The sequence below is a fragment of the Odontomachus brunneus genome, unplaced genomic scaffold, assembly GCF_010583005.1.
Source record: "Odontomachus brunneus isolate Ranch 3 - 2012 unplaced genomic scaffold, Obru_v1 Obru_scaffold_200, whole genome shotgun sequence".
Lineage (NCBI taxonomy): Eukaryota > Metazoa > Arthropoda > Insecta > Hymenoptera > Formicidae > Odontomachus > Odontomachus brunneus.
Genome location: NW_022639650.1, coordinates 209285 through 228379, shown reverse-complemented (window position 1 = coordinate 228379; position 19095 = coordinate 209285). Strand labels below are relative to the sequence as shown.

General features: G+C 40.3%; 4 protein-coding genes across 4 annotated transcripts in view; 2 read left to right on the top strand and 2 right to left on the bottom strand.

Moving 5' to 3' along the window:
• Positions 1-298: 298 nt before the first annotated feature.
• LOC116852057 lies at positions 299-2579 on the bottom strand. Its single transcript, XM_032832032.1, has 3 exons — positions 2431-2579; positions 876-1184; positions 299-659 (listed from the first exon to the last, which is right to left on the bottom strand). Exons 1-3 carry the CDS (start codon positions 2450-2452, stop codon positions 601-603), a joined length of 390 nt encoding a protein of 129 aa, XP_032687923.1. The 5' UTR covers positions 2453-2579; the 3' UTR covers positions 299-600.
• A 771-nt stretch (positions 2580-3350) lies between these two features.
• Positions 3351-5934, bottom strand: LOC116852051. Its single transcript, XM_032832026.1, has 4 exons — positions 5664-5934; positions 4204-5032; positions 3763-4053; positions 3351-3672 (listed from the first exon to the last, which is right to left on the bottom strand). The coding sequence occupies exons 2-4, from the start codon at positions 4994-4996 to the stop codon at positions 3443-3445; spliced, it is 1314 nt and encodes a 437-aa protein (XP_032687917.1). The 5' UTR covers positions 4997-5032; positions 5664-5934; the 3' UTR covers positions 3351-3442.
• Positions 5935-7561: 1627 nt separating this feature from the next.
• Positions 7562-16444, top strand: LOC116852053 (cilia- and flagella-associated protein 43-like). Its single transcript, XM_032832029.1, has 17 exons — positions 7562-7677; positions 7746-7917; positions 8059-8318; positions 8501-8831; positions 9100-9439; positions 9597-9868; positions 9982-10245; positions 10307-10602; positions 10685-10892; positions 11002-11348; positions 11469-11775; positions 11875-12224; positions 12342-12523; positions 12620-13218; positions 13918-14334; positions 14520-14621; positions 14689-16444. The coding sequence occupies exons 1-17, from the start codon at positions 7652-7654 to the stop codon at positions 15007-15009; spliced, it is 4794 nt and encodes a 1597-aa protein (XP_032687920.1). The 5' UTR covers positions 7562-7651; the 3' UTR covers positions 15010-16444.
• An 866-nt stretch (positions 16445-17310) lies between these two features.
• Positions 17311-19095, top strand: part of LOC116852049 (transferrin) — a 5296-nt gene continuing 3511 nt past the window's right edge. The window contains exons 1-3 of the mRNA XM_032832024.1: positions 17311-17538; positions 18201-18427; positions 18598-18901. Of these exons, the coding sequence (XP_032687915.1) occupies positions 17463-17538; positions 18201-18427; positions 18598-18901 (607 nt within the window). The 5' untranslated portion in view covers positions 17311-17462. The remainder of the gene's footprint in view (positions 17539-18200; positions 18428-18597; positions 18902-19095) is intronic.

Sequence of the window (19095 nt, the reverse complement as noted above, 5' to 3'; positions counted from 1 at the left end):
ATATATATATATATATATATATATATATATATATATATATATATATATATATATATATATGAGAAAGAGCAAGAGAACAAGAGGTAGTCAGAAGTCATAAATATCAAGCCAACCAATGTACTTTAAACATTATATCGATTTTCTATAAAATACATTCCGGTCTTTATCGAGAGAAATCGCATACACGATTAGAAAGCTAACTGAAATTTGCGAACCGAGAATATATATTTGACTTGCATAAATCAGAAACTGTTTAATTGTATTGCGGGATAAGTACTGATTATAGGAAACAGACCAATGATTGCTCATCGTTAATATTTATTAGATAGATACATTTTCGTCTCTTCTTATATTGAATTCGTATACAGCGTATAGTTTGACGTGCAATCGGTTATCAGACTTTTCGTCGCGTCATTATATATTAGTGTCCTCGTGTATATCACTATCTTATATATATGTATGCAGAGAAAGAGCCGCGCCGCGTCATAATGCATTAAAATATTTACTGCAAACTAATTGGAAATTTGCGATAATGACAATTGACCTGACTATTCTACATTGCGTCTTTCAATGGGTCTTTCGAAATTGACGTCTGATCGTTCAGGACAATCTTGCTCCGCCAGATCCTGGACACTCCCCTTTGCTCTTCACGGCCAGTTCTACGATGTGAGAGTGATTAATGATATCAATGATATCAATGTAAAATATCAATGATATCAATGTAAAATAATATGTATACATTATTACATTAATTGTATAACGAAGTGAATTAAATTTATCTATCCTTTAAATATTTAAGGTTTTCACTTTGACAATTTTAACATATATATTTCTTAGTATATCCCTTCATCTTCTTCTCGTTCTTATTTACTTACTTGTTCCCATTTCACAGTTGTGGACGTCCAGAGCGCACTGCGTGCCAAAGGTCCTCGGCTTGATATTGGAGTCCGCGGGATCGTGAACGCAAACAGGATCGTAATCGTCTCCACATTCCCTAGCGCAATCCTTCTTACTTTTCTTCGCCTCCTTGGCAGCCTTGATGGCATCCTTTACGTCCTTCGACGCGGTCGCCGCTTCTTTGATCTCCTTGGGTTCCTTTATTTCCTTCATGGTGGTCGCTTTTGCATCGTCGGGAAGAGCATATGCGTCCTCGCAGAACGTAAACATGCTAAGGAACGCCATCGCTGAGAAGAGTTCAAAGAAGAGAATAGAACATTGGAGATAATATTCAAAATACATAATAATCTACGATAAAATGAGTTTTCTCGAAATAACTGGGGAAATAGATTGCGTTTGAATTGCGACTGCAACATTTTACGGTGCAAAACAGCTGTTAATAACTCTATAAGGATGGTAACATCGCAATCATCTTATCATGATCGTAGATTAGTGTTGAGTAGTTTTGAGCGGCTGAATTATAATTTTTGAAAGCTTCCGTGTCGGTGGGTTCTACGAGAGAACGGCATTACGTAAATCCATTGAAGGTAGCTTAGTATCTCGTTGGAACGCTACACGGCCTTAATGCGCGTCTCTATTGGATGATTGCAGCTTTATTGAAATCAAGGTTTATTTCGAATCGAGATCGGCACACTCCTGACGATTGCGACGTTTCTTCACTCAAGGCCACTTATGCCTACGCCCATTTAAACATCTTTAGCTGGTCCAGTTTTTCTTTCGCTATCTCGGAAATAAATGATGCGTGAATGATAAGCGCGCGATTTCCGTTTAGTCTCTCAAAATGATTAATTCTGGAAAAAACGCTTACTTGACTCCACGACACAACATTGGCTAGAATTGATCTTGGAACGAGTTTTAAATCAATGCAATCAGTCAATAAAAATGCACATTATTAACGCAAATTGCTATAATAACGCCATAAAAGCTTTATAATCTTATAATCTTTCAAAATACTTTATGTAATTAGAGAGCTTACTCTTGATTAAGAATTCTCTTATTGTATAGACTCTAAGAAGAATTGCGCGAAAGCGAAAAAGCAAATTAAAAACGAGATGTGTAACCAGCTAATAAATCGTAGACATCAAATAATATTTTATCACATTCGCGATATGTTCAAAATTACTTCCCTAATAACATGTATTTTAAACTAGGCGTACGTAATGTCTCGTTGACATATCGAAACTTATATATAATTCAGGACTTACTTCTTCAATATTATCTCGCATAGTTATACTGTGTTACCCTTATGGATTTTTGCACAATTAGAGACTAACCGCACGCGTCAATAATTCCGTTAAATTTTTGATTGCTTATTCCAACGTATTGGATAGTCGAGAGGAAAGGAAAGCTGTAACTCGTAATGACTCTATAAAACACGTAAAACCGGTTGGTATAAAGTCATGGCGCGTGTAACTAATTGCGGACAAGATCGCGCTAGTAAACCTTAAACAAAAGTCGGGGCAATTTTCGTACCAACTATAATTGCTACCTCCATTGTTCCGACCGATCGTTGGCGCGTATGAAAGTCAGCTGCAATTTCCAGGCACGATGAATGGCTGTCAAGAGAGGACTGACATATCGTGTCACCATGCTACGTTTATAACCGAGCGTAGAGATGAAATTCATCCCCACCTGCGGGGAACTTGTAGGACGCATTACGTCCGGATCATGTACGTCGGATTAATTATACTTTATACAGCAGACGATTTCTCTCTCCATACAACTCGTTAAAGAAGACACTTAATCGCTAACTAGCCGATGGACAATCGTCAAATTAATCAAGTAGCTTTCAATTGTTACCAACACGATAACAACCGTTTAAATAGAATGTCACAAATAATCACGTTCTGGACGAATTCAGGTACTTGAAAACATTGTGATACGTTTAGAAGAAATATATATATACATATTAGCACAGATTTAAAAACTACAAAGTCAAACGCAGACTTTGCGACACTTATTTATTGCCAATAAAACAGATATAATAGCTTTTGTTTGTTACTTTCGGAATAAATTAATTTCTTAACGTTGATAGGTAACAGGCATATCAATTTTCGCGTGTCTGAGATATTCTGGCGCGGAGAAGAAATGACGAAAAATTAATTTATTTTCCGGCTCACTTTAGTGCGCAATTCGCTAACACGTAATAGCAGCCGAATAATCAGTCACGTTGCCGCGGCCGCAAGAAGAGATCATCGTTGTAATTTGCTCTAATCGCGACGTCTCGGATGACGTTGATCGCGAGATACATCCGGCGCAGCTTTACGATCACAGCTTTTCCCAAAGTATTCTCATGCCCGCGAGAAATTCTCGCGATTTAATCGCTTCTGTAATGGGCGCAATCGAAGTTCACGGTCGATTGGGTGAATAAAAAACATTCTGCATCGAAAGAATTAATTTTTGTAAAATTTAATAAATAAATAAATAAGGTAGAGAAAGACGAGACTGCGACGACGACGAGGTGAGAATGCAGGTGACAAGCTTCTCACTGCTCTTTCCGTTGCGTGACCTGCCTCTCTTCTTCCATGTAGCTCTTGAATAAATTCAAATAGTCGTCCCAAGATTCGCGGAACGTGAGAGCTTCGGCGATGCGGCATCTGGGTGTTGTGCATTTCTTCGTCGAACTGGAACCAACGCTGTTTTGTGCCTCGTATTTCTCGACGGAGCTTCGTACTGTAGCCTCGAGATCGTTCAGTGTCTTCAAAGTGGCGTAAGCTGTAAAGCGCGAAGCCTCATTACTCGAAAGCAGAAGACGAGTTAAAGTCACGAGACAATAGCCCTGAGTGGCCCTCATTAAGAACTTACGCGACGACAAGCTTCGCTCTTCATCGTCCTCGCCTTTATTGCCCTTCTTCTTGATGATCTCCAGTTTAGGTATAAAGAGCAACAAGCAAATTGCCGCGATGAATTTCACGATCATTTTGAAGATAACCAGCTTCAATATGATCTTTGCGATAGTGAAGGCGTTCAGTTTGAGGGCGATCGGCCAGCCTAAATCGAAAGTCGGCAAGATGGAAATGTGAGACACATCCGGCAGTGCGTAAGGTGCCCCATACACCGGAGATGGAGGGGAAGCGTGTATGGAAGTTCCATAACCTGCGAACACAAGGTAAGAAATAGTGAAATCGAGCGATCAAAGGATACTGAAATGATGGATGATGAGTCAAGAACCAATTCTCGCTAGAGAAACCCCAATAATCAATAATCTAATCACCAGAGGTTCATGAAGAGAACCTCTGACTTTACCTTGTTGGGGAGGTGGGTACGAGTTCCCAGGCGGCCCGTATGAGGTCTGGGGGTAGAACGAGGAACTTGGCGGACCGTACGAGTTGTGCGTTGCACCGTAGTGCTCGTTCGAGTTGATCGACGGCCTGAAGGGTTGCGCGTAGGAGTCGCTGATGGATGAAGAAACGCTCGGGGTGCCGTAGGCGACTTGCGGGCCCTTCGGGGGGTACGCCGAATCGGGCGAGCTGTATCCCGTGTCCGGTTTGTAAACGGAACCCGGTGTGTATTCCCTCCTATTCGCTTTCGTCTTCGAGTCCGTCCGTACGACACCTTCTCGCGGATCGTCGTTATTGCGAGAGTGTCTCAGTGCCTCGAGATAACTGTCTCTCTTCCAGGCGGTCTTTGAACTCTTGCTCGTCCATTGGGGATTGTTGTGAACGTGCCAAAACCATCGGGAACTTTTCGAGACGGGTTTCTGGATGACGTTGCCGCTGTATTCGTCGGCATGCACCTGGCCGACGATCGTGGGATTCACAAGTGAATCGGTCCTCGTCGTCGCCATGTCGCCACTGGAGTTGCTGATGTTAGCGAGGAACGCCGCGTTGGTCGACGACGTTGGACCAAGCATGAGATCCTTCCCCAGAGTTATCGACGCTTCGGATTCTCGGGCCTCTATCGTCAAGGTGGACGCATTCGGTGTGCTCTGATGATTCGAAGGGATCCCTTCGTGGCTTGAGACCAGAACGAAGCAGAGCAGGAGGATTTTTAAGATCCAGCCGAATCGATATTCGCGCGCTTGATAACGAGACGCCATTTTGCCTGTGATCTGTCGTTGAAGAGACGAGATAATCTGCGAGAAGAGAAGACGTGTTACAAAGCTTGGTCGTGAATTTTATAAGGCGCGCGCCCGCGCAAGGTGCTGCAAGCTATTGGAGAACTTGCCGGACAGGCGTTATTGACCTTCTGGTATAATTCTTCGAGAATCCATAAATGTGAGATTTTTGACAAAGCGATACTATTTTTATTGTAGAACGAAAAGACATGAAAGATAGCGAGTAACACACTCGAGTAGCACGATGCAAGGCGCCTTCTAGATGAGTGCGGAAGGTCCCTCTTGAATACGAAATGCCAGTAACTGTTCGCGCATACTAAGCGAGTAGCGGGCATCGCTCCCTTTTAGCAGTTTATCGGTCATCTCGACTGCGACCCTAATTCGTGGGTGTAAAACAGCTTGCAGTGATTCGCAGTTTTGCAGCGAATTCTTGCGGCAAGATAATCTAACATGCGTCAAAATTTGTTCATTTTTGCCTTCTCCGTGTTACTAAATAAATCATTAGTATCGCTATCCGCGAGATAACAGGATATTTTAAGCTAAGTGGGAAGATAATGTCAGTCTTTTCTTATACGTTTTAAGTGCTTTGTTTTCCCAAGATGAAGAAATTACGAGTAATGCACAACCCCCTCCTGATAAATATCCATACCTCGACTAATTCTTCTCAAGAAAATGAGTTTCTAGTCTTGACCGATGGTAATACGGGTGTGTAGCTTTGAGTAACGTCGACTTCCAACAGGAAGTTCTCGTTTGTTATCCAAGAATTCGCTCTCAAAAATCTCTTCTCCATAAATATGTTCACTCGCGAATCGTTCACCCTCTCACTGATTAACGACGGCACAAAAATTCGCTCGCTACAAGATCGTTCTAGTAACGAACTCACGAAACGCTCGTCATCCTCTTGGCAGACGTTCACCTCGATCAACGTTCGTGAATAAAAAATCGTCGCCTTCGCTTCGTCTATATATGCCGTACGCATTCGGAAGGGGCACGAGAATCGCGTTATTGGGTTACTATTACAACGTGCTTCTTCGACATTGTCCATCCCAATCGTCAAGCAATCGCTACCAACGCTGTCGAGCATGTGCCAAAATTTTTTGCTACTTTTTCTTTAGGAAATCCACTTAAGAATGTGCAAAACGTGACGTTACAATGTACAAATAATTGAACGATTACATTATTTATCATATTTTTGTTTTTTTAATATAGGATGAGATTCGTTTAGCACTTTAAGCACTTCAGTGTGATGGATATATCAAACTTGTAGTTTTATTTAACGTTTCAAAACTTTCAGTGTCAAATGGATCCTGCTTATAGTAATAAGGGTTTCTATAATAACTAATCGAATTTTCACTGTCTATAATGTTTATAATCGAATTTTGTACTGTCTCAAATAAGACAATCAAAGCAGTTACATATCTTGCAGTTGATGTCTCGCTTTTTACTTGCAATGAAACTAATAATAATAATAAATTATGTAGGAAAATATTCCTCCAATACATATTGTTTATGAGAAATTAACTTGGGGCATTGTCTGTTATTTTAGAACTATATAATAAAAAAAATTGCAAGTTTTATTATTAAAACCTTAATTAAATTTTGGTCATTTTAAATCGGTAAAATCACTTTCAGCGAGCATACGTGAAAAACACACGGCGAAAGTGTGTTTTTCACGTTCAGTGAAAAAATATCTTCACATCTTAAGCATTCGTTTTATAAAATTGTTAAAAACATTGAGATGTCAATTATTGCAGAAGCTCGAAGGCGTGTCTGTATGTGTTTGGGCCCATTATTATGTGCTGAACGGTGCATCCGATAACGGTGTCACTATCCTTCGAGCCTCCTACGAATCTTTGATCCAATGGCACACTTTTAATTGCATTAGCGACATTCCTTCAACGATTCCATTATCTTTCGAATACGAAAAAAGGGCGTTTCGTTGCATTAATTAAATTTCTAGTAAAATACGAAATTCCGACCGAAATCATCAAAATTCTATTCAAGTTAACAAGTTAACAAGATGACTTGAAAAATATTCTAGTAACTAATCGAAATTTTGGTCTACTCATATTTCACCAGAAATTTGTTTAATTCAATCAAATTTTTTTTCGTGAAAAAGTGAGTAAATATTTTACCCATTAAACGTCCATCTGTATGTTTTTATCACTTGAAACTCACATGAAAATGAGGAGAGCATTGCTTCTATCGAATTTTCCCCAATTTATTTCAAAACATCCGATTAATTTTTTCAAAGATAAATAATATAAAAGAGAATATTTTTACACAAATTTTTATACTAAGAAATTCTGTGTCTTGGTAAATATTGAGCAGTATATATGATCAACGCTTACATAAATTGTAAAATTACCTTACAAGCGTGCAGTATATTGCTTATAAACAACCGATGGCTTATTACAAGTGCATTCGAAGAGCTTAAAATCAAACATAGTCAAGAATTGCAGACGGTCACTACGATCAATAAACCAACCTAACTAGGTCTCTGAGCAACCAAACACAGCGAGTTATACGGGCACAATTTGCTTAGTGAACAGAAGTAAAACTTGAATCGCGATAGTGTGAACAATACACGAGGAATTCCCGTTGAAAATACGTTTGCAAATTGGAAAACGCAACGAAATGAATTTTACGATCAGCGAGACAAAGTGCGTTATATATCTAAAAATCTAGTTAGAAGAAAGTTCCTTATAATTTACGATTGAATATGTCGCAGGTGGGTGAAATTCGGGAAATCTCACGACTTCGTCTTCGTTGGAAAAGAGACTGTTGCGACAGCCTCCGGCATTTATGTAAGCTTTTTGGATCTGAATACGAGAGAAAGGCGGATCGAGCGTTTCGACTGTGAGGAAAGGGGCGATGGCGCGTCTTGTTTGGCTGGACATCCGGTATATGTATACCTAGTATATTATTTACTTATTTAATTATCGATAATTTTTATTTTCATTTCTATTATTGAATATTCGGAAATAATCACAGCTACATTTGACAAATATAGTTCAACAGCATCATTATTTTGGATGTTACAGGTAGTTTCTATGTTTTCCATAGTCGAGAGAAAACCGAATCCCAAGATCTCGATATTCATGTACCCGACACTACAAAGGATTTCCAGATGTGTGCTGCCTGACAAAATAAATGGTTATTTATCCTGTTGCTTTGCTGGTACAGAATATCTGGCGAGTCTAACGAGTTTCCCGGATTTCCGAATAATCGTGTGGCTCTGGAAAACAGGCAAACATGTTGCGGCGCTTGATACGAAGATAGACAGCCTCACTCAAGAAATTTCGTAAGTAAATTTCGTAATTTAAATATATATCTTTGTATCTTTGATAAATTTATATAATACCTTAATTGTACCAATTTCTTTTTACATGCAATATGAATTCAATACAATATCTTTTTCATTAAACTTATCTTTCCAGCTTCTCGCTAAAAAAAGTTACAAGGTATAATTTTTGTTCACATTAGCTGCTCCCCGAATCCACCGCATTTCATATCGCAACTTGAGGCAGCCGATGGCTCACTTTCGATCTACCAGGTGCGCACGTGCTCGAAAATCGTGAGTATACATCACGTGAACGTGCCGTACCCGGAACACAGAGTCGTGTCTTCGTCTTGGACTCCGGAAGGAAACCTATTCATCTGCGACGAGTTCGGCAACGTGTGGCTCATGGCGATAGACGCCAATAAATTATACTCGGTAGTAAAATTAGAGGCATGCATACCACCGAAGAACAAACCAATTGTCGTCGCTTATAAGGGCGGCGTGATACTTGTGAATGCCAACAATGAAATAACAGTGCGTATTATATCGATTTTATTGGCTTTGCTCATTAATTTTTAATTTTACATTATATGCAAGAATATTTTATGTAAATATATAATGTGAAAAAATATCGATCTAAAAGTAAAGATTTATTGCTATTGTATTTTAATAATCTTCTGGAGACTCAGAAAAAGTAGAATAGATCTCTCGAGAGGAAAACTCTCGTTGAAACATAGATGACAGCTCGAAGTCGTATCTCTTATCGTTGACTGTTGACATAATTGTCGTATAATTATTAAAGTTTTACAAGAAGTCGTCAACCAACTGGAACGTATCGTGGCAATTCGTCTGGTCAATTTCGACGGCCTACCATTCCATTCGTGTGGCGAAACGACACAGCTGTAAAGATGGGCTTCTGTTCCACTCCAAAAGCGGAGAAATTTTTGAGATCAGCATACAGCATGACAACGTACCTCGCATAGAAGTTATTTATACAGACGATATAGAATACAAAGCACTGCTTTCTATCTCTCAACGAGCGGATCACGTCGCGGCGGTAGACCGGTTGGATCGTCTTTGCATTTTCGAGTTATTGAGCGGCAAACTAACAGCAAGATTATCTTTAAAACATCACGGTGAAGGTAAGATTAAATCCTTGTGTCTAAAAGAGAAAATTTAAAAAAACCAGGTATATATCACGCAATTTCTTGCGTGATATATACCTAGAAGGGAAAATTTAAGGAAACCAAATAATTTCTTGTGTGTACATATTACTAATTCAACAAAATTTTCTTTCAGTTCTTCGTATAGATTCACATCCTAATCTGCCGATGATTGTGTCGTGCAACGTTGTTGGCAGCTGCATTTTCATCGACGTCACGAATGTCTCATCGCCCAAAATTTTCAACTGTTTTCATCTTCACAGAGACTTCTTGGACAAGATGAAATTCTCACGCTGCGGCGAGCTTTTGGCACTCGGCAATTCTCATGCTGGCAATGTTTTCATCGTTGCTAAACCGCTCAAGCAAAAATGTATGGACGTTGTCGGACATTTAGAAATTGGTGTATATGTAAGACAGTTATTTACGACATATAATTTATTTATTTACGACATATAATTACAAATATGACAAATCGTATAAAGAATCCACAAGTAAAATTAATTCATTTATTCCTCTTATAGATAGCTGATTTTCTGTTGTACAAAAGGAACGACGATTGCTTCAAAATCTTAATCCTCGCAACTGCAAATCCTTCTGTAACTTCGGTCGGCGGCGACAAAGTAATCGTGTATACCTGTGAGATCTCCTGCAATTTTTGCGCGTGTGCCACATGTGTGATAGACCTGTCGAGACCTTTTCAAACGCTGTATCATAGATCACACAAGTCCCTGAGCATATTAGGTGTACCCTCTTTATCCAAACAATTGTATCAAATAGAAATACAAGTGAGTTGAGTACAATAAGGCAACGTAAGAAAAAGAAATTCGCCGATTCTTTCTTTTGCAGAACAATTTTCAAGATATTACTCTTACGAAAACGCTCTTCTCGGTGCATCAGCTAAGGAACATCGGAATACACGTGACGGATTCTCGCATCATAACGTATGGATATGACGGCTTGATCGTGATTAGAGACGGCGCAGAACTTGGAAGAGTGTTTGCGATTTTTATGCCGCATCATCGGAGCAAAGGCGGAATTAAGTCCGTAGTTTGTTCACGTTTTGGCGAAATGAATCGTCGAAATGAATCAGAAATAATCGTTTCCCTTGGTAGAAACGGCGACTTAGTTGCCAGCCGAGTCCGGTATTTAGCTACTGCTTGCATTTTGCATTACTCAAACTCGAGAAATGAAGTCGACTCTAAATCATTTTGATAATGTGAGCAGCTTGCCCGAAACAAGAGCAAACTTGGTAGAAACCGAGGCTGCAAGCACACATTTGTCTATTGAAGACTTCTCTTACGGCCCAAGCGAAATCCTTGAAGGGGAAACCTGGTTGGACAGTGTAATCGCCGCTAAACTGAAAGCCGAGTACAAGGAAGCTTTATCTGTGCGAGCTTCGATAATGGTTGACTTGAAGAAGATCAAGAATCAGGCATGCTCTAAGAATTCAGTCTGCCACTTTTAGGAAGTGATTGTAAATTATATAATTTTAATTATAGCAATTTTAAATTATATAATTGATAATGTGAATTTTGCAACAGATACGTGAGCTTCTCGACATAAACGAGAGCAAGCTACCAGACGTCCGGCTGCCTATCTCGACTTTCGACTTGGATCGCCAGTTTCGACAGCAGAAGATAGAAGAGGCGCGACTGAAACGACACGAGTTGCATCGAAGTCTCGAGAAAGAGTGCGCTCAACGAGATCAGGTGGTGTCATATCTGCGCGAAATATTTTGGACGCCGCTGCAGGTGAAGCCGTGCGCTCTCAGATCTATTGCTGGTGATATGAAAATCCATAATTATCCTCTCGTCGCGTCAAACCGAAAGATGAACGACTTTAAAGTATGGGACAGGTTGTCTTCGGACGCCGACGAATTTCTATACAGGCAATTACTTTCGTTTTCTTCTTATCAACTCATCACATTTAATACAATTTGCAATACAATGCAATTTATAGTCACATAGAAGTTATATTTATATAGGAGAATAATATATATTATTTACAGTTACGAGTTATATAACGGGACAGTAGACGATGAAGGTGATTCAAGACGAACATCATTAACGAGTTATTTCGATGACGCATCTTCAGCGACTAACAACGAAACGAAAGAAGTAGACGAGATGGCTAAGACGTGGTACACGTCGGCGGACGAAGTTGAAAAGTCGCGAATATCGGGTGTCACGACTCATAAGTGGATCAGGGATGAAAGTATAATTTTAACGCATCAGCTGTTAATTCCGTGTAACAGTAATCTGGAGACTATCTTGGAAAACGACATCATCATCGAAAATCGAGAGCGTAAATTAAAGGTAACGTCTACCTTTACAGGTCTATATAGTTAAGTAGATATATAGCAAATATATAGTTACGTTACGTTGAGGTTTTATCTTTCTTTCCCTTCTTAATAGATGTATTTTAACAATCTCTTTGAGGAAATGAGACGCTCAAAGGAATACGAACTGGAGCGCGCAAAGAAGCGTATCGAAAGACTTCGATATTGCGCTGCTGAGTTGAAGAGGATGTTTAGGATCGATTTCTCCCTAAAACCGATCGAGATGCCGACCTGGAATGTCGATGAGATACCCGATTACGTAGTCACCGTAGAAGATCGCGAAATATTTGAGAAACGATTGCAACGAGGAGAGTTCGCACTCGGGATAGTTCACGAAGACCGAGAAGATGAAAGGGAAGGCGAAAAAAGTAACGATTTCCATCTGAAAGCTCTCGATAAAATGATGGATGGTGTGTTGGAACTTAGGCGAGTTGAAATTGACAAATAAATGCATGATAGTTGTTACTTATTATATAAATTTTTACATAACGAAAACTAAATAGTTATTTCGAGGATTAAAATAATATAGTGTTCTGCTTTAAGATGGGAAGACGAGGTGAAAAAGGAGATACCTGTCCCAAAATGCCTAATTTTGAAGCACCTTTTAAAACGTATCGTCAAAGATATGGTAATTATTGCGGTGTATAAGTTCAAAGTGCAAGTGCTGACAAAGAAACGAGAGAAATATAAAGCGATGCTGCAGACTGAAATTTCAGAAACGGAAGGTTAGTGAAAGAGTTTGTAGATGACAAAACAGTTGTGTGTTTCGAAAGAAAATCTTAAAAGGAATTATAAAGTCACGAAATGTGATCTCCTTTTAGAAGCCTTGCGAAGAGACATCTCAGCGTTCAACGACAAGTTGAAGGATTTTGAATTAAAGAAGATACAGATAGAATGCTCGATCTTCCAGGAGAGATCGATTAGGCTGCGAGCGATTCGAAAGCATCGAACCAAAGCCGATAACAGGCAGGAGATTGTGCGTTTCATAGACGAGCAACTGACCCCTGCGACACGAGAGGCACACGAACTCGCCGAAGAATGCAGTTCGCTCGAAACAGTCGTGTCGGAGTTGAAAGTTCGATACGATAATCTCTGCAAGGCTGAGAAGCGTCAGGAAGCCAAGTTCCGCGGCGAATTCGTGGAGCTGAAGCAGCCGATGGTGGAACACTTGCTCAGACACTATAAGAAGCGACCTAGGCTTGGTCGGCTCACTTCCACGTCCGTCACGTATCTGACGGAGGTGGCCAGGTGTATCGTGAGCGGCGACAAGTCCGAAATCTTGCCGCGCGAGTGCCTGGACTTCCTCAGGGCCATGGACGCGTTGGACACGATGCCGGGCAACTTACCGCCGCAGATTAACGTCAGTCATTGGAGAATGATGTGTAAGCTGAGAAGAGCGAAGGTCGAGCTGGAAACGAAGGTGATGAGATAATTGTTGTAGAACGTGTTGTTCTTTCGTGCGTCTCACACGCTCGACAAGCATTATCTATAATCAGATCAGAGGAGGAACCTTTATACTTAATTAGCTTAAATTACTCGCCGTTACCCGGGTTATTGCAAATTGTCAAGGAATTGAAATCAGGAGGAAGAGATAGAGTATTTCATGGTAGCCTATATTCTTCGCAAGGTGAAGGTTACTCCTGCAGAGTAACTGCAAAATTTGGTCCTGATCGATCAAAAGATTTAGGAGTTTAAAAAAATCATGCAGACATCCTATTTTATTCTTCAAATAATTTTATTTTGGAGCACCCTCAACTAAAAATCTCCCTTTTCTCAACTCAGGTCTCAATGCAGATATATTTTTATTGATTGTAAATGCATGAAAAACATTGCTGTTGCGTGATAATTATTAGTTACTCGTTAAGATCCCATTAGTCTGGTCGTCGCAAATATATTGTCAAATTTGCCCCATAGTACAACATTTACACGTTATCATAATGAGATATATCAAATATAAAAAATAATGATTTCTGATTGTAACATATTTGGAGAGAGTCCCATATATAATGAGAGCCCCATATATAATGGAAACATGTCGCTCTGCTAATAAGCTCCTCGAGCTGACCATTAAAGGAAATGGAAAGTGGGACCGATGCCAAGAACATGTATAATGTCGAAGGTGAGATGCTGCGCGGTGGAGATGGCTGAGGCGGAGCAGACGTTGTCGTTTTATCAGAAAGCGATGCAATCGGCTGATAACGTTGTGGCATGCAAGAGGGTCAACCTGGACGACATGGAGCAAGCCTCGACGCGACTCGCAGAGGAGATGGAGGTGCAACTTGTCCTGAAGACGGGTCAGATCGAGGTCCCGTTGCAAGGCTGTCCTGCAGACTACGTAAATGCCGTTCTCGTGACCCGCGAGGAACTTTTACGTGTCAACGATTGCATAGTCGAAACCGGAAAACGGAAGCTGGCGGCGATGCACAGATCCATACATTCGCGAAAGGTCGTGTCGCAACACGAGTGGCAGCACGCTTGCGCCAAAATGCTGTTGGATGATCTGCAGCAAGAGCTGAAAGACGTTCGACAATTCAAGGTATATCTCTGTGAAAATTAACGAAGCAATGTTTGCTTTTCAGATCTCATTATGCAGTTCCTAATATTTTTTATGACTATTAATTATTAGTGTGGTATTATATTATTTTTTAAATATATATACCATAGTTACACATTCAAAATATATAGTATATAAAAAGACGCGGTTAAAATTTTTGCTTGTAGATTACAAGAAACGTGCTCGAACACTTGACCAGTGATCTACGCAGCATAAATCTGGAGGAAGATTATGAGAAGATGCGAGCCAATTTGCGATTGTTTCAAAACGTGAGTTCATCCATTATTTTATCAGTTCGTAGAAAGAAATTATCTAATCTAACTAAAACTATACCAGAAATTTCGTGGCCTGTTGGAATTGGAACAAGTGTATTTGAGAGAAGCGAGGCTGCTGTCGGCCAAGTGGAGGAGGAAAAACAACAGAATGTCGCAGGAAATCAAATCGAAGTCGTCGGATGTCGAGGAGTGCCGTAAGATGCTGAAGGATCCGTGTCGCGAGAAAGACGAAAAATCTCGAAGGATGAGACTGGCGATGATAGCGAGACGTACCAGACTTATTATGAAAGTCGAGGATAATTACGAACAGTTGCTGATCCTACACGCTCGTTTGGAAGTCTTGAAGTTGCGAACTTATCCGACCCTGAGATGCAAAACTTAAATTTATGCGTTACCTCGGCAAAAGATATTTTGCGGTTGTTGAAAAATATCGATGCTACATCTTTTTTCTTTTATTTGTGCTATTTATACATTCGAAGAGCGGAGAATACATGCATATGCAAGGAGAAGGAAGAGAGATGAGCATTAGGTGCATCGAACGCATTCTTAATCAGTTGCGTAAGTGTGCCGCAACGATTATCTTCACATGTTGCATCTGTCATGAATATTTTTATCTCGACCTTGATCTTGTGCTAAAAATCACGTGCTAGTTTTAGAGGAAAATTACTGCTTCCAAGAAAGAAATGAGGAAAGCGTTGTTGGTAAATTATCGCAACGCGAGGTATATCTCATAAAACAAGTAATATGCTTTTCGGTCACTTGGAAACAAGAACATGATCATTTTCAAAAATATGAAAAACATTAAAATTCCAAAAGTGACGACTTAATCCAAATTTAGCTTAATCGCAGCTTCTCAGACACAACAATCTTGGTCTAAAAAAGAATTACTGTTTCGTACCACTCTTTATTAATAACAATTATATCAATGAAAATCACTTGTTCAATAAGTAAAGTAAGAAACTGAACGCGACATTTGGCAAAGAGTATTAACTTGTCTCTCGAGATAAAACTACTTTTTTTAATTTGTTTTTTATATGTGCATAACAACTATACGTTTCGAAGCACGCAACATAACAACATTATCGAGCATTTCTGATATCGTTTATAGCGAGCGCGGAGATTACACACTTATCAGTTGTTTTGTAACGATAAACATAAGCGTGTATTTGCGTTATGTATGGACCATTTAATCCAATTTGGCATCTATCTATCATGAGAGGAAAACGGAGAGAGTTGTGGAATAGGCGCGATGTGACCTCACGTGTACACGGGGGAATTACCCGCCGATAGTTTCCTCGATGTGAACAAAGATCTCGTATGTTTCTTTCCGTTGTTGCGATGCAAATTAACACACAGACAGCGGCGCGCGTACGCGCACTTGCGTGCATGTCGCGTTCGAGGAGCAGCCGTGAAGGACACGAATTTGACAAACAGAGGCTGAGAACGCGCGTCTGTGTTGAAACCAGCAAACGTACCGGACGAAGTGGACAGCAGAGCAAGTGAAAAAGAATTGCCTCAAGGATTTCCCTCGACGACGTTATGAGAGACAGACCGGAGCAAGGAACCCATCCTGGAAAGTTACCGAGAATTTTACCGACTGCAGCGGTACCACGTCCGATGATGATTTTAACATTTATCTTCTCGTATAAACGAGATGTCCCGTAATATTTTGCAAATAGAAAAATGATCTTTGTCGAAAACCAAAAGTATTCTCTCTCTCTCTCTCTCTCTCTCTATCTCTCTATCTCCTCTTCCTCTTTCTTTTTTGGTCAAAAGATGAAAACTCAATTAGACATTATTCTCTCTGATGACATATGAGATCCAAATATTATACGAATGCTCTTGCAACTGGGAAAAATATTAACGTATAATACGTATAATACGAATATTACGATAAATACCGATATTAAATTGTCGAGGAAACTTTTACTTCTCATTAATATTCCTCTAAATGAGCAGCAATCAGCGAGAGATAATATGTATTACGCCAGAAACAGATGGCTTATAATACTAATTTAAGTTGACGCTAATTAACTACCGATTCTTATAATTACACATTCCTTAATTGTCCGTTGCGCAATGGGATTTTTAATAACCGATAAAAAACACAGAGGAGATGGTATAGAATTATATAAAAACGAAAGCTAACAAACAGATGTAATATTTGTCGTCACATAATACGAAGAAGAAATTAAATTCCACTAAATCAGCGCTTTTTTCTGTTGCGACGATGTCGCGAACAGATCATAAAGATAAATTTCATGACTCAACAAAACAATAATCCGAACCCTCTCTCCTCCCATATTATGTCGCTTCGACATTTCGAAGGTGACCATTTCGCTGACCGTGAAGAGCTCCTGTTTGTCGCGCGTTTTGCCTCGATATAATAATTTTTATAACATGAGAGACGCCAGGGCACAGAGAAGAACCTGTCTTTCCTCGAAAGACGACACGCGGACGAAGCTGCGGAGAGTGCCATCGCCACGGAGGAAGCGAGGAATCGAATAGATAATGACGATGATGACGTTATCGTGCGAGAAAGAGCGACGGCGGCGAACCGAGAGCAGAGGAAGAGACGAAAGGGAAAGAGAGACACTCCCCCTCTTTTTCTTCCACCTTCCCCTCCTCTCTCGAAGCTGAAATCCGAGGAAGAAGAAGACGCACCTATATAAGAACGTACGTGGACCGCTGCTCCGGACCGTCTTGAAGAGTCGTCGCGACCAGCTTTCCGTCTAGGTTCCGCTTTGTTTCTTCGATCGATTCTCGTCTCGCAATTTTCGTCCACCGGACTTCCTGAAGATCGCAGCGGCGTTTCCGCGAGCTGTCGTAATCAAGATGCAGCTCGGATTTACGGTGCTCGCTGTCCTCGCGGTGACGGCCGCGTCTGTCGTCGCCGTCTCGGAACGAGTGTGTAAGTACCCCTCGATTTGACAGTTGACCATTGACATTCGATCGATAGGAATCAGAGAAGTTACATCTGGTTATTTATTTATCGTAGAATGAGTGAAACGCCTCGAAAATCCTCATATATCTTCAGTGTTGTCATCAATTGTTAAGTCTTCATTGATATTAGAATTACACGGAAAAAAATAATTCGCTGCCACAGCGATTTTACGTTGTTGTGACGAAATCTGTCAATTATTATGTAGACAGTAAAAAAATATATTGAAGGTGCCAGTCACTATTTACTGGATATAATTTTGCTGAATCTACTATCTAATGATTTTGCTATAAGAATAAATTAATTCTTATTTAGGCGTTAAAACAAACACATTCTTGCTGCGTTAACAATGTGATTTGTGTGATGTCATTATAACAAGACATTTTTGCTGTAACAGCAAAGTAACGTGTTTCTAAAGACAAATTCAGTCAACAAAAATTTTCTATTCCAGTGTCAAAACTATTTTTGCTCTAATAACGAGTAATTCTAATAACGCGTTCTAATAACGCGAATTGTAATAGATGTGATCTTAATATCTTAAGTTTTATCTTCTTTTCTCCTGCTTCACTTTCTCTAAATTGCAATCTTTCAGCGTTCGAAAATACTTATAACGAGCGTTTGCGTTGTTACAGTCACAATGTGCATCCCGGAGAAGTATTCGAAGGAGTGCGAAAAGATGATGGAAGATTCGGCCACTCATGGCTACCCCATAGCGTGCATCTCTGGCCGCGATCGATACGACTGTATCGAGAGGGTCGGCAAGAAGGAAGCGGACATCGTCGCCGTCGATCCAGAGGATATGTACCTGGCGGCGAAGAACAAGCTAGCTGAGAAGGCCGGCTACAACGTTGTCGAACAGGTAATTTTAAAAAGTTGCATCATTTAGAATGGCGATAGAAGAATTAAAAAATCTACTTCGTGCGCATATTTGACGATCGACCGAGCAATGCATTTATCATTGAGATTCTCAAGTTGCAATGCGATTACGTATGAATAATGCAGTTCTTTCTTGCTTGATTCCTTTATCAGGTGAGAACGAAGGAGGAACCCGAAGCAATATATCGTTACGAGGCGGTCGCCGTGGTACACAAGGACCTGAACATCAACAATGTTCAAGGCCTGAGGGGCCTCAAGTCTTGCCACACCGGCGTAGGCCGCAATGTCGGCTACAAAATTCCCATCACGAAGCTCACCGCGATGGGCGTGCTGACCGATGTCAACAACCCGGAATATTCCGCTCGCGAGAACGAGCTTCGCGCTTTAAGCACGCTCTTCGACAAAGGCTGCCTGGTCGGCACGTGGTCACCTGATCCCGCGATCAATCAGAGGCTCAGTAAGTGGCAGTAATCTGCGAAACTTGAGTCAATTATGTCACGTGGACGAATTGTCGAACAAACAATATCGTTAGCTGCAAAACGACACTTGTATGAGTCGACACGTCGCGTCACTTTCGACATAAACTAATTTCAAGTCTTATATATATATATATATATATATATATATATATATATATATATATATATATAT